General features: G+C 35.7%; 1 protein-coding gene across 4 annotated transcripts in view; it reads left to right on the forward strand.

Moving 5' to 3' along the window:
* Positions 1 to 5,591, forward strand: part of LOC149838524 (inorganic pyrophosphatase TTM2-like) — a 56,274-nt gene extending 50,683 nt beyond the window's left edge. For 3 of the 4 annotated variants that reach the window (XM_090007715.1, XM_090007718.1, XM_090007717.1), the window contains 6 exons: positions 2,089 to 2,283; positions 3,504 to 3,626; positions 3,708 to 3,826; positions 4,041 to 4,170; positions 4,837 to 5,091; positions 5,167 to 5,591. In XM_090007715.1, the coding sequence (XP_089863841.1) occupies positions 2,089 to 2,283; positions 3,504 to 3,626; positions 3,708 to 3,826; positions 4,041 to 4,170; positions 4,837 to 5,091; positions 5,167 to 5,382 (1,038 nt within the window). In that variant the 3' untranslated portion in view covers positions 5,383 to 5,591. The remainder of the gene's footprint in view (positions 1 to 2,088; positions 2,284 to 3,503; positions 3,627 to 3,707; positions 3,827 to 4,040; positions 4,171 to 4,836; positions 5,092 to 5,166) is intronic. The other variant, XM_090007716.1, reaches the window with a different exon arrangement.
* Positions 5,592 to 12,803: the final 7,212 nt, after the last annotated feature.

Consider the following 12,803-nt stretch of genomic DNA (forward strand, 5'->3'; position numbering starts at 1 on the left):
CTCCTCCAAAACCCCAAAATAGCTGACCCAATCAGTTTCTCCAACCTTCTATTGAGCCTTCAAAAACCAAAAACTGAAGCAGAATCACTGTTTTTCTCAAATCTGGATTGAACTTTTCAAGAAACTCAGAAAATCTTGAAAAAATCACCACAAATCCAAATCAACTCCAAATCCAATGGGGTTTGATTTGTAGATCTTCTAAAATCAATCCCTAACAAGTTGTGGATTCAAATTAACCAAAAATGGTCTGAACAAACCAGTCGTTTCTCCCTTGCTGATGTCAGCCCTGTACTGCAACTTCAATCTTCTCCTTCCAGAATCAACTGCTCCTCTTCCTTGCACCCTCTAGCTCTGATACCATGTTGAAGTTTATAAGACTAGAGAGGGAAAAGAGCTGGGGTTTACAAAGAGCTCAAATGGAGAGAAGAAATAATGTTTCCTTCATAATGCAATATCGTGTGAGGGGGTCCTCACATAAAAAGGGTTGACCCCTCAAGTGTACAACAAACAGAAAATGCAAAAAGTCTAAAATACCCCCTTTTAATAGGGCATTTCTCCTTCCTGTGTGGTATAGTGGGAGCAGCAGCATCTTCCAGAATCCATTAATGAAGCATAGTTTAGAGCCTCTCTGTGATGAAATAGATTAAATCCAAAATACATCACTTATGGACTTGCAAGAACGCACTTCAATCAAGTATAACACTTGATTGAATAAGCCACACCACCCTCACAAGGGTCAAAATATACTCATTATTGCATAGGAAAGCTCTTGAAAGAGTGAAGAATACAAAGGCCTTGAAGGCCTATTTATAATATGAAGAGACACAAGGGAGCAGCTCCAAGAAGCTGTTGGGCTGTTGTGACCGTTGGGAGCAGCTCCAACAGCTAGTTGGAGCTGTCCCATCAATTCCAAAAAAAGGAAAAGTGCAAAAATAAATAGGAAATAAAAAAGGCTAAAATAAAAAGGTGGTCAGCCCCTAATGGGCTGACGCCTATTACAGTGAAAAGACCAAAATACCCCTGATGGGTATTTCGGTTTACATGAATATATATATATATTAACACTCTCTACCCTAATGACGGTTCATATTCCCTTTTTTCTGGTTATCAACTGAAATTTATCATTTCTCTCTTTAACAATTTAACTTAATGCACCTAACTAATGATCACAAGTCACATCCACTGCAAGGAGTCATCGATTTCATGAGTGGACCGAGTATATTTAAGTGAATCACCATTATGTTTACCGTGATTTTGCTAGCACCATCTTTCATCCATGTACACGTTCTTTGTACCTTAAAGTTGTCTCTCTACTAATGCATCAAGTGACTTGTTTTTATTCTGTAACCTGTTCTGCTCTGTGTTTTGAATGCCAGCAATTTATGAATTTTGAACTGTATTAGCTTGTATTTTCTTTTGGAAAGTCATTCAATATATGATGCTGGAAAGTCATTCAATATATGATGCTCTGTATTCCAATGTTATTTTTGTATATGTTAGTTACAAGTGTATTGATGCATATTGATGTATAAAGGGTGTATTCACCTTTTATATTATGTTTTACAAGACAGTTTGCATGTATGTCAGACTTTTCTACTTATGTGTACTCTTCATGCATATTGATGTGTAAAGGGTGAGTTTACCTTTTATATTGCACTCCACAAGTACAGTTTGCATGTATCTCAGAATTTTCTCTCCAGTTGAAATGGTTGTGGACCTGTTAGCAAACCAGAATGATGGCCATATGGTTTCATAAGCTTGAAGGATTGTCGTCTGACAAAATCAAAATGTTCTTCATGATGTTTTATGCTGTAGCTTTTCTTCACCCACCATCCATTCAATATTTTACTATATTGGGTAAAATTAAAGTGAAAAATAATAAACATGAACATGCTTTAGAGGAAAAGAGAAGCTATGATGATTCCAAGATAAATTTCTCATTGCTTTGAAGAATGAACCAATATTTTGCTTGGTCTTAACTTTTATCTTCATAGCCTAATGTTATTCCTCAGAGAATCTACTGGATCATACTGTTGCCACTGAATATGTTCTTTTCCTTTTGTGGCTATATTTTTCACTTGATTTCAGGAATGGGTGACTGATAGTCCATTCATCATATCTCCCAGAATCACTTTTGGAGGAAGTGTGCGCCTTCTTGGTGGGCTGATGGCTTTGGGGTATACAATTGCTGCTATTCTGAAAAGAAGCAGCCATGTCTTTTCTGATGATCGGGTCTCTGTAAAAATTGATTGGCTTGAACAACTAAACCGCCACTATGTTCAGGTATGTTACATGTCTGTAAGCTTGTCTTTTTATCCCATTATCTTTCTGGGTTTTAGTTTTTCCTGTTCTGTTATTCCTTCTACATGGTACATGCATAAGCTTTACACACACACACACACCAAGTAATACACAGTAACACAGACATGCACACACACACGCATTGCAAGGGATGCCTTGCACGGTTTTGTATTTAGTTGCTATCTTTTCAACTAAATCTGTTGCAAGTGCTTCCCTTCATGGTTGCCTTAATAATCATCGAAGGTTTCCACTTTTGTAGTCTTATCTATTTCAAGCCTTTTTAAGAGTTTCATGAAACTAAGCTAATGGTAACATTTTCTCTGACCTCTCATTTAACAATAAAGCTTACAGTTTTTAATGTCCAACAGCATTGTTATATTAAAGTTTCCTATGATCCTGATATGATGGATTGATATGTCGACATTTAGGAAGCACAGAAAAATATTGTATATCTGATTGTGAGTGTCTGGAAGGTTGGAATGAGCACAGTGTTGAATTCTCCAATTACTTAAAACTGGATTACACTGCAAACGTGTAGGGCTTGTTTACTGGAGTTATATTCTTAGCACAAACTTTTAGGACAAATATCATATTTAATAGCCTTGCCTATTAATATCATTTCCGCTGATTGTTGTTTTGCAGACAAATTAAATGAATGTACTTTAGGCATCTAGTGCATCTACCCTTTAAGTGACATACACTGTGTGTGATCGATAAAATTGCCAGTGTCCTTATGTTTTCTGATTTGAAATTGTTCTATTGTTAACATTGATTATCACATGTGCACATGCTCTTGCACAGACACACAAACACAAAATAGTCACATGGATATGGAGCTGGTGATGCTAGCATCTTGATGAATCAGACACCAGTGTCTTGCCCAAAATTAAGGGTTTTAGGAAGGTTTCAGACTATCTTTCAAAAGAAGTTGGTTTGCAAGTAATCAACTGATTAACAAAGTCCATAGGATTTGGTCACTTTTTCTGATGGCTGTCCTAAGATCCAAGCAACTTGGTTCCAAGTCAATTAATACTCGATATCCTACCATTGCAGATCCTGCCTGAGTCAGGTTGCAAGTTCAGATTATTATCATTAATTTTAGGCTTTGTTTCATGATCTTATAATGCATTTATTAATGTGGAAAACAATCTTAGTTATCAAGGCTTCCACTGACTTTACTTCTAAAATGGAAACTTGGAAAGGTTCAAGGAAGAGATCGTTCAGTTGTAAGAGATGTTGCAAAGCAACTGGATTTAGAAGGTTCTTATGTTCCACGTACTTATATTGAGCAGATTCAGCTGGAAAAGCTTGTGGATGAAGCTATGGTATGAAAAGCTTTTCTCTAATTAAATCATTTTCAACAATTAAGCAATACATAATCGACTTAAATAATCAACTTGACCCAGGCTTTGCCAGATGACTTGAAGACAAAGCTTAGCATTGGTGATGATGTAATTTTAAGTCCAAGAGAAGCACTATCAAGAGCTTCTGCTGATAGGGTGGCTATGAGGAAAAATCTCAAGAGGTCCTCTATCTGAATTGCACTTGCCAACTTCCGAGCATGAGCTGTTTTGTTTGTTCTACATGCACTCATTCCAAAATTGCCTGAGATTTAGTTCAGCCTGGCATTGTTATATCTGTATGATTAGCAAAATAGAATTTGACCCTTTTAACTTGAATATGTCATGCAATTTATGTTACAAATAGCATCTTTTCTTATTATTTTATGTTTATTGTAGCAGCATTATGCCCCATTCTTTTTCAACACACAGAGACAAAAATCTTGCAAACTTAGCAAGACTTACAGTTGGCACCGAACGGTTTGAGGGGAGGGCCCCTGACTCACCTGCACCCGTGCTTGCCAACCAGGTTAGTTGTTGCAAGAAGGGAATTTGATTACTGAAGTTACGAAATTAGTATCTCATTTCATCTACTTTTGTTTCCTTCCATTATAAAGGATGTGCTTATTTTCTTTGCTGCAACATTTTCTTCCTATGGGATACTAAAGTTTGCATGGTGTTGCATGTCCAGTTTGGTAGATTTGTAGCATGTTGAAAGTAAATAGAAGGTTATCTTTAGACTAGGATGTCCAACTGATATCAGACCCGGCTGCTAGATGCACGTGCGCGCGTACACGCACACACACACACACACACACACACACACAGAGAGAGAGAGAGAGAGAGAGAGAGAGAGAGAGAGAGAGAGAGAGAGAGAGGCATCTTCGGTCCCATGTCACAATGACGGCTAAAGGGACACTGGACATGCCATTTATGCAATTTCCTATTAAAAATAATATATAAGGGGACATGACATGGGGGTAAGTTTGAGTATCCCTGTGACATAGCTTCCGTCCAAGAGAAGCCACATATGCCACTGGCCTCAACAGGGTTTGGTCACCGTTGACAAGCAGAGTTGCAGTTGTAAGTTTAGGTTGAAACAACTTTTGTAGGTGTCCTGCTGGATTCCGTCTGTGGACATTGCACATGCCATATGATCCTAATTCATGCATACTGTCTAAAATCTCATTTGTAGGGAGTTATTTCTCAACTTTCAGAACAGATATCAACCCTCAATGAGAGAATGGATGAATTCACATCAAAAATAGAGGAACTGAATGCCAAATTAACCACCAAAAAAGACCCAGACAACCAACAGAGCCTCAGTTTGCACACAGAATCCTGCAATGGGTCTCTTCCAACTTCTCATTACTCATCCAGCTATGGAAATGGCGGCTTACATAGTACATCAGTTTCTCAAATTTTAAAGGAATCTCCTCTTATGGAAGAGGTAGTATTTTTATTCTCTCATTTCTCCTTATCTTCTCACCAACATGTTCTTAGAGTGATTTAATGTTAACATCAGATTACGGTGATCAGTCGTGGTCAGCGTCAAATCATGCATCAGTTAGATAACCTCAGTGGCTTCCTTCACGAAAATGTGGGACGCCGAACTCATCAAAGACGAGTAGACAGTAGCCATGGAAGAATTGATGTTGGTCTTGTTGGGGGTCCATTAGTCATTTTGTTTGTTGTTGGTGGCATCAGTGCAATGCTTTTCAGAGACTATCACAGACGGTGAATCTTTAGCTGTCCCATTCTTTTTTCTCTCCTTTTAAACATTAAGCAGATCCCAATTTTGTTTTCTTTTTCCCTTTTCTGTGGAATTCATTCATTTAATTTATAACGAGGAAGCTGATCAGACTTGTGCGTAAGCTATAAACAGTAGAATGGGAAGGTAATGAAGGGAGTTCCTTGATCCATGAGAAGGATTTTGTATATTTTATCTTGAATAATTCTGAATTGCTAAATAAAGGGCTCTTCTTCATTCGCAGTATGTTCTCTTTTGAAAGATTTTATATATATATATATATATAATGAGAGAGAGAGAGAGAGGTCGGGGTGGGGATTCATCGTCCAAGTTTTTCACAATGTTGAGTCTATTATTGATTTAGATGGTGTTTGTCAAGGGCTTACCTATCCACATGGAAAAGTTTGGTGAAGATTATTGCAATTATTTGGTTACATCATATATTTTCAACAAATTTTGTGTATATTTACAGCCTCATAGCCGGTGCACATCTCAAATGCTAAACTATACCTTACATCCATTTCATTAGCCCCAAATGAAGGTTTTCTGTCGGGAGAGGGAACAAAATCTTACATTTGAAAATTCAGGACCTATCTTATATAGATCACAATACAAAACAAAGACCACAATTCCCTTTATCCTTGCCTAACATATCAGACAGATCTACTGAAATTGGGTCTTGAAGCATTCAGAACCAGAAATTCTTGAACTTTGGCCAAGATTTGATGAAGACCATGGTTTTCTTTCTTGTTTTATGGGTGAAGTTCACCTTAGACCAGAAAGCTCGACTGCTTGCACAAGTAAAGATGAATCATTGCCGAGTTCCGACTCTAAGGAGAATTCATATGCTTCACATTTAGGTGCCCTGTCTTTTTGCATTTTTGTTCTAGACTCTCCTAGCATTCTTACCACTTCTGGTGTCTTTGGGCCTGTGCCCTGGAAGATATTGGGTGCAAAAAAGAGCCACCTGAACCATTTCCTAAAGCTCGATCCAGTTAGATAAGGCCCCAAAGGTGGTTAATTTGTTTGCTGGGACGAAAAGGAAGCTTCATTTTCTACTAGAAAAGTGCTCTCAACTGAACTTGTTTTCCATCAGACAGCTCTTCCCTCCACTCTACTCTCGGGCTGAGAGTTCCTGATAAAAATAAGGATCCCAAATAGGTTGAGCAATGTGCCTTACATGGTTGAAGTCTTGTATGTATTACTCTAAGGCTATGTTTGGTAGCCTTGCATTGAGACGTAAACACAGTTTCCATATGTTGACAAAGCATGATTTTATGGTTTTATAGATTCCCAAATCCACATACTGTTTGGGAGCTCTCTTTGGTTTTAAATGGTTTTGGCATTTCAAGTAATTGGCGTTGAGCTCCCAAAAAAATGTGTTTTTTATTTTTGAATAAAAAAGTCAAACTTTTGGGTTAGTTTTGGCTCTTGATAATAAAAAACAAGGTGAAACTTGGACTGGTTTGCCATGTCTTCAGGGATGTAAACGGCCCAAATTTGGGTTAGGCGTCTAACTGAATCCATATCCACTTGGTCAGATTCAGTAGAGCATGACATGGATTAATAGTTAGATTTTGATTCCGTATGCACTATTACATCCGAATTCAAATACATACATGATTAATCTAATTGGCTAGTTGGAACCCTCTTTCCATCCAACTCTGCCCACAATTGACCGTTTGCATCCCTGTTTGAACCTATTTCTTGAAAACTAGATTCAAGCCATGCATATCCCTTATCCAACGTACAGCCCCTGCAGCCAGGTCCTAGATCCTGAGTGTGGTTTATATGTGTAATTAAAAGAAAAATATTCTCATGATAAGAATACTAGTTCTATTTCCTCCAAACTATGATGTGGAACGGCCGATGAATCCTCATTCAAGATCACTCATCCTATTGGAGATAGATTGATGATGTATAGTGGGGTAAAGGTTGCAAATCTCTCTCTCTCTCTCTCTCACACACACACACACACACACACACACACGTGCGAGGATGAAAAGAAAAAAGAGTGAAAGTACCCCCCTCTGTCTTCAGAAAAGCATGATATTTCCGCTACCATAAACAAAAAAGTAACTATTACAACAAAATTAGGTCTCATGTCACTCACTACAACCTACATGCTAAGATGCAAAGCAGTATGCTGATCTAGATTGGATGATGGAAGTTGGAACTTAAAGATGAGAGCATCTAAGTTCTTTCACCTCGGTCACAACTTGCGTATAATCTGCCTGAAGTTTTTCATGCTCTTCCTTGCTCAACTCCCCTTTAGTTGGCTTGGTTGACACCAGAACACAACATGTGGGTCTCCTAGTTGCTCCTGCATTGGCAAGATCCTAAAAAGTAGAAGCAAACAAACACCAATATGCTCTCAGTTATGAAAAATTGATAATGGTTTAGGTGTATTAGAAACTAATACCCCAGTTGAGTCAAGATGATGAATATATGAAATCCAAATTCACAGCCACACACACATCAATAGGCCCTGACTTGGGCCCCAAAGCGGGAAACTACATATCTATCCAATGCTTAGGCAGGAGCACTGGTGTAATCCCAGTAACCCCAGAGATTGGAATTATCAGCAGTTGGAGCTGTATGAGAAAAGTTATAAAGTTATCACATAGTTGTATTCAGGGAAGAAGTTAGTTCAAATCCATGCCAGAGTGGCCTAACTGAATGCAGTATCAATAGACAAAAAGGCAAGAAATTTTCCAGATTGGCAAGGCTAGACCATCTAGTTCTTCTTGTACAGTAAGTTTCAGCATTTCTCAAATATCAGTCCTTTTCCAGAATGATTTATATAAGAAAATATTCAGAAGAGTACATTTAACACACTTAGCGTGATAGTTAAGTTTGTTATTCCTTTTCAAATATGAACCTGCCAATTTGTTTGGATTGAGAGAGAGAGAGAGAGCACTTTTCTTTTCCCCTGCTGCCACAAACTAGAGACCTGATTCCAGGCCACTCAACAGGTCTCCCAAGTGATTCATAAGCAACATGAACCACAATTACCACATGCCAATATCTAAAACTAGGCACCCAATTCCAGGCTACTCTTGTTGAGTCTGAGTCAGTTATTCATAAGCAATATCAAGACTAATTCAACCAATTTGGGCAACTCAGTAATGTCTAATGATTGAGATACAATCACTAATAGTCTCTAATTACCCACTCATCCTTAATATACAGTACACATACCGAGTTGCAATTTTATGAGAAATTTACAACATGAACTAGGCTCAGGCTGAGCCAGCACATCTGGGAAAGGGAAAACCAACTTCAAAAACTTTGAATAAAAGAATTGCCAATTCCACATAAGAAGGCATAATATCATGTCAGAAATACATGCCTGTCACTATAATCAACAAAAAATAGGACAATCCATATCACCTCTTTTGACGGCACATACAAATATGGTATATCAGCTTCTTCACATAAAATTGGAACATGTGTGATAACATCTATAGGGGAAATGTTCCCTGCAACGATACATAACCTGCAGACAAAAAAATCGTTATAATTCTATAACCTGAGATCCATATAAGTGCAGAAAACCCATTTTTTTCTTTTTCTGAACCAAACTATTAAAGGAAAAACTGAAATCAATCTCTCTCTTCCTCTCTCTCACGCACACACACAGACACTATCAGTTTTCGGTCATGATGATGCCGAAATTGATGGGACTGACACCATTTCAAAGGGTGACATATTACCAATATCTAGCCTTTTGCAGCTGAAAAGCAATGGCAGGGTGCCCTTCTGTGAAAATATCTTTGGTGCCACATAGATTGATTTTAGTCTCAACTTGACCAAACAAATCTCATCCTTTTGACTGGCACCATTTTAGGGGGCAATTAACCTAAAATCAGTGGGGTGGCACTGACCAGCTATAGGTAAGCTTGTTTTATCTGCACAATATTGAATTGCAATAAGAAACTTATGGATGGGCTAAAGTGCTTTGATCATTTTTTGGTTTGAAAAGACAAATTATAATAAACCCAACATCCTCCTGTCATCCCTCCAAAATTTTCCCTTGAGCGGGATCCTTTCGCATTTCAAACATTTTCTTTATTTTTGAAAATGAAAATTAACTCGCCTCCATTTTTTAAAAAGATGGGAAATAGGGACTCACTCGTCGGTACGAGGTTCGACCGTTCCTGGCGCCTTTACCAGGGGTAATCGAACCAAGGATCAAATCAATGCCTTTTGATTTGCCTAAATTTGATTAAGAGATTATTCTAAAATCCTAAAAGCACATTGAATCATGCTTGTGCTATGAACTTTAAAATGATGGTTTGAAATATGATGTATGCTTTTGAATTTTGAAAATATGCCAAAATCATAATTCCAAATGAATTTCGAAATTGAGTTGAGAATATACTTTGAAACTTTGCTAAAAATGTTTTGAAATCACTTAGAAAACTATTTGAATTCAAAATTATTTTGAAAATAGATAATGAAATTTTATTATGAAAATGGAAATTGAAATTTGAATTTTGAAAATGGAAATTGAAAATAAAAGTTGAATTTGAATTTGAAATTGGAATTGATGTTGAATTTGAGATTTGAATTTGATATTGAAATTGAGATTTGAAATTGAATTTAGAATTTAAAATTTGAATTTAAAGTTAGAATTTGCAATTGAAATTGAACTGAAATTGGAATTTAAAATTGGGATTTTGAAATTAGACTTGGTGAAATTGGAATTAGAAATTGGAGATATAATGAAGTTTGAAATTGGAATTTAGAATTTGAAATTTGAAATTGAATTGAAATTAAAGTTAGGATTTAAATTTCAGGATTTTGAAAATAAATTTCAAGACAAAAAATAATTGAAGTCAACTTAAAAAACATCTTGAAAATGTTTTGAAAATATTTGGAATTTAAGAGTACTTTGGATTTTTGAATTTGAATTTTGGCTTTGAAAATACTTTGAAATGGGAATTGACTTTTGAGAAATAAATGTTAATTTGTTTTGAAAAGTAATTTTGAAAATGAATTTCAAAAATCACTTTGAGTATTTTGACATTGAAATAATTTGAAAATGAAAATAATGAAATGATGTAATTTTATGATGAATGCATTTAACAAAGAAATTTAAAAGATTTTATTTTAAAACAAGATTTTGAGTTTTATAGAATTTAAAACAAAATTAATTTTTAATATATTCATGACTATGGCCACAAATATATCTCAAAATAATTTTCATTTTAAATTCTAACAAATGAAGAAAGGAAATTGATTTTTGAAAGTATGATAATTTTCAAAAATGACCTAAAGTGTAGGTCAAGTTTTATTCAATAAAAGATAAAAATCTTAAGTATTGTTCGCATTCTGACTATGGCCAAAAATGTGAATCATCTACTTAAGATTAATTACCTCTTATTAGAATAGTGCACGTGTCATTCGTGTTATACCATAGTGCTTTTTGAGAAAAATAAAATAAAAATGAAATATCAAATCAATTACAAGAATTTAAAATGCAACTACATGCCCATCCATTTTAATCTAGATAGAAGATAAAAATTCTCATTAAATAAAATTATTATAATCTTCAAATTTAAAATGAACATTAAAATTCTATAATCTGAGAGCGAGACCAAAGTCTTCCGCGTTTCCCTGCAAAACAGAAAATAGTACAAAGCAACAAAGATACGAAATACAAAAAAAATGGCAAATGCTATGCTAAAACTAAAATGTAATATGCATATGAAATGTAATACTATGAAATATGAATATGCATATGTAATATGATATGTATATGAAATGTAATATGCATACGAAATATAATCTGCATATGAAATGTGAATACGCATATGTAATATGTTATGCATATGAAATGTGAAATGCATATGTAATATAATATGCATATGTAATATGATATGCATATGAGATATGATATGCATATGAATTTTGATATGCCTATGAGATATGATATGCATATGTGAAGATGTAATGTCTATGCATGAATGAGATGCATATGCATTTGCCTAAGTGCAATGCCTATGCTTATGAAAAAATGCATATGCATATGCCTAAGTGCAATGCCTATGCTTATGAAAAAATGCATATGCATATGCCTAAGTGTAATGCCTATGCTTATGAAGAGATGCATATGCATTTACCTAAGTGCAATGCCTATGCTTATGAAGAGATGCATATGCATATGCCTAAGTGCAATGCCTATGCTTATGGAGAGATGCATCAGCATTTGCCTAAGTGCAATGCCTATGCTTATGAAGAAATGCATATGCATTTGCCTAAGTGCAATGCCTATGCTAAATAAAAATGCATGTGATATACTAAACTGAAAATGCATATTATATGCTGAAATGAGAAATGGATATAGTATATTAAACATGAAAATACATGTGATTGTGTAAATTGCAAGAAATGAAATGAATGCAATTGAGGGAATTCCATATATTAAATGCATGTATATACGGAAATTCCATAATTAAAAACCATTGAGGGAACCCCATATGACTGATGTAACATGTACTCAAACTCGACAAGGCTTGAACTGTACAGACAGGAAGCATATTCTTGGCGATTTACATATTAGTACCAACATTGTATGCTTCTCTTATATCAGCTTCTTCAGCAGTGGAGATATACTGAAGTTGCAGGGGTAATATATACCAAAGCATTTTGCAATTCAGATTGAACAGAAACACAAACAACAATTTGAAGAGCAACATCAACAACTGCTGGTACAAGTTCCAGCTTTGTACGGTGCACAATATCCTCATCCAATTCACTAAAATTTAGTATTTCAGATCTGACACTCTTATACTGACTCAAAACAGAAAACATATGCCTCATATTTGCAACAATTAAAACATATGGTTTTGCTGGCATTAAGCAGACTATTTCTTTTATATCTAAGGGAAAAAACATAAGACAAGCATGAAGGGGAATGATAAGAAGGTTCCTGCAAAGTCATTAAATTTGAGAAAAAATGGAAGTATGAATCATGTTGAACCGAAGCATCATTCTAAGAGGCCTGACTCAAAGGCTATTACAAAGATGCTGGATAACAATATTGTTCTTTACCCTAGAAAAAGATTTGGGAATCTCACAGGTATCAATTCTTTTCTCGGGCTGAGATGGTTGTTCTTGGATTTCATGGTCACTAGCTCAATGGGATTGATTATATGGGACTTTCCTACAGCAAAATTGGCTGAGTACAGGCATTTAAAGTTTCCACTCATTGTCCCTATAGTTCTTTCAGGGATGTACAAGTATGATTTAGATAACTCTGAAGATGTTGGGTGACTTGCTTGTTAATAAACGTCAAATTAGTAATCGGGTGGATGATTGCTAGAAGGAAAAACGGGTAATGTATGATACTTAATGAAGATGCTTCTGCTATGCGATAAACAAAATGACGATACATAGGTGATATC

Source organism: Nuphar pumila, chromosome 5 (assembly GCF_984573655.1).
Source record: "Nuphar pumila chromosome 5, dmNupPumi1.hap1.1, whole genome shotgun sequence".
NCBI lineage: Eukaryota > Viridiplantae > Streptophyta > Magnoliopsida > Nymphaeales > Nymphaeaceae > Nuphar > Nuphar pumila.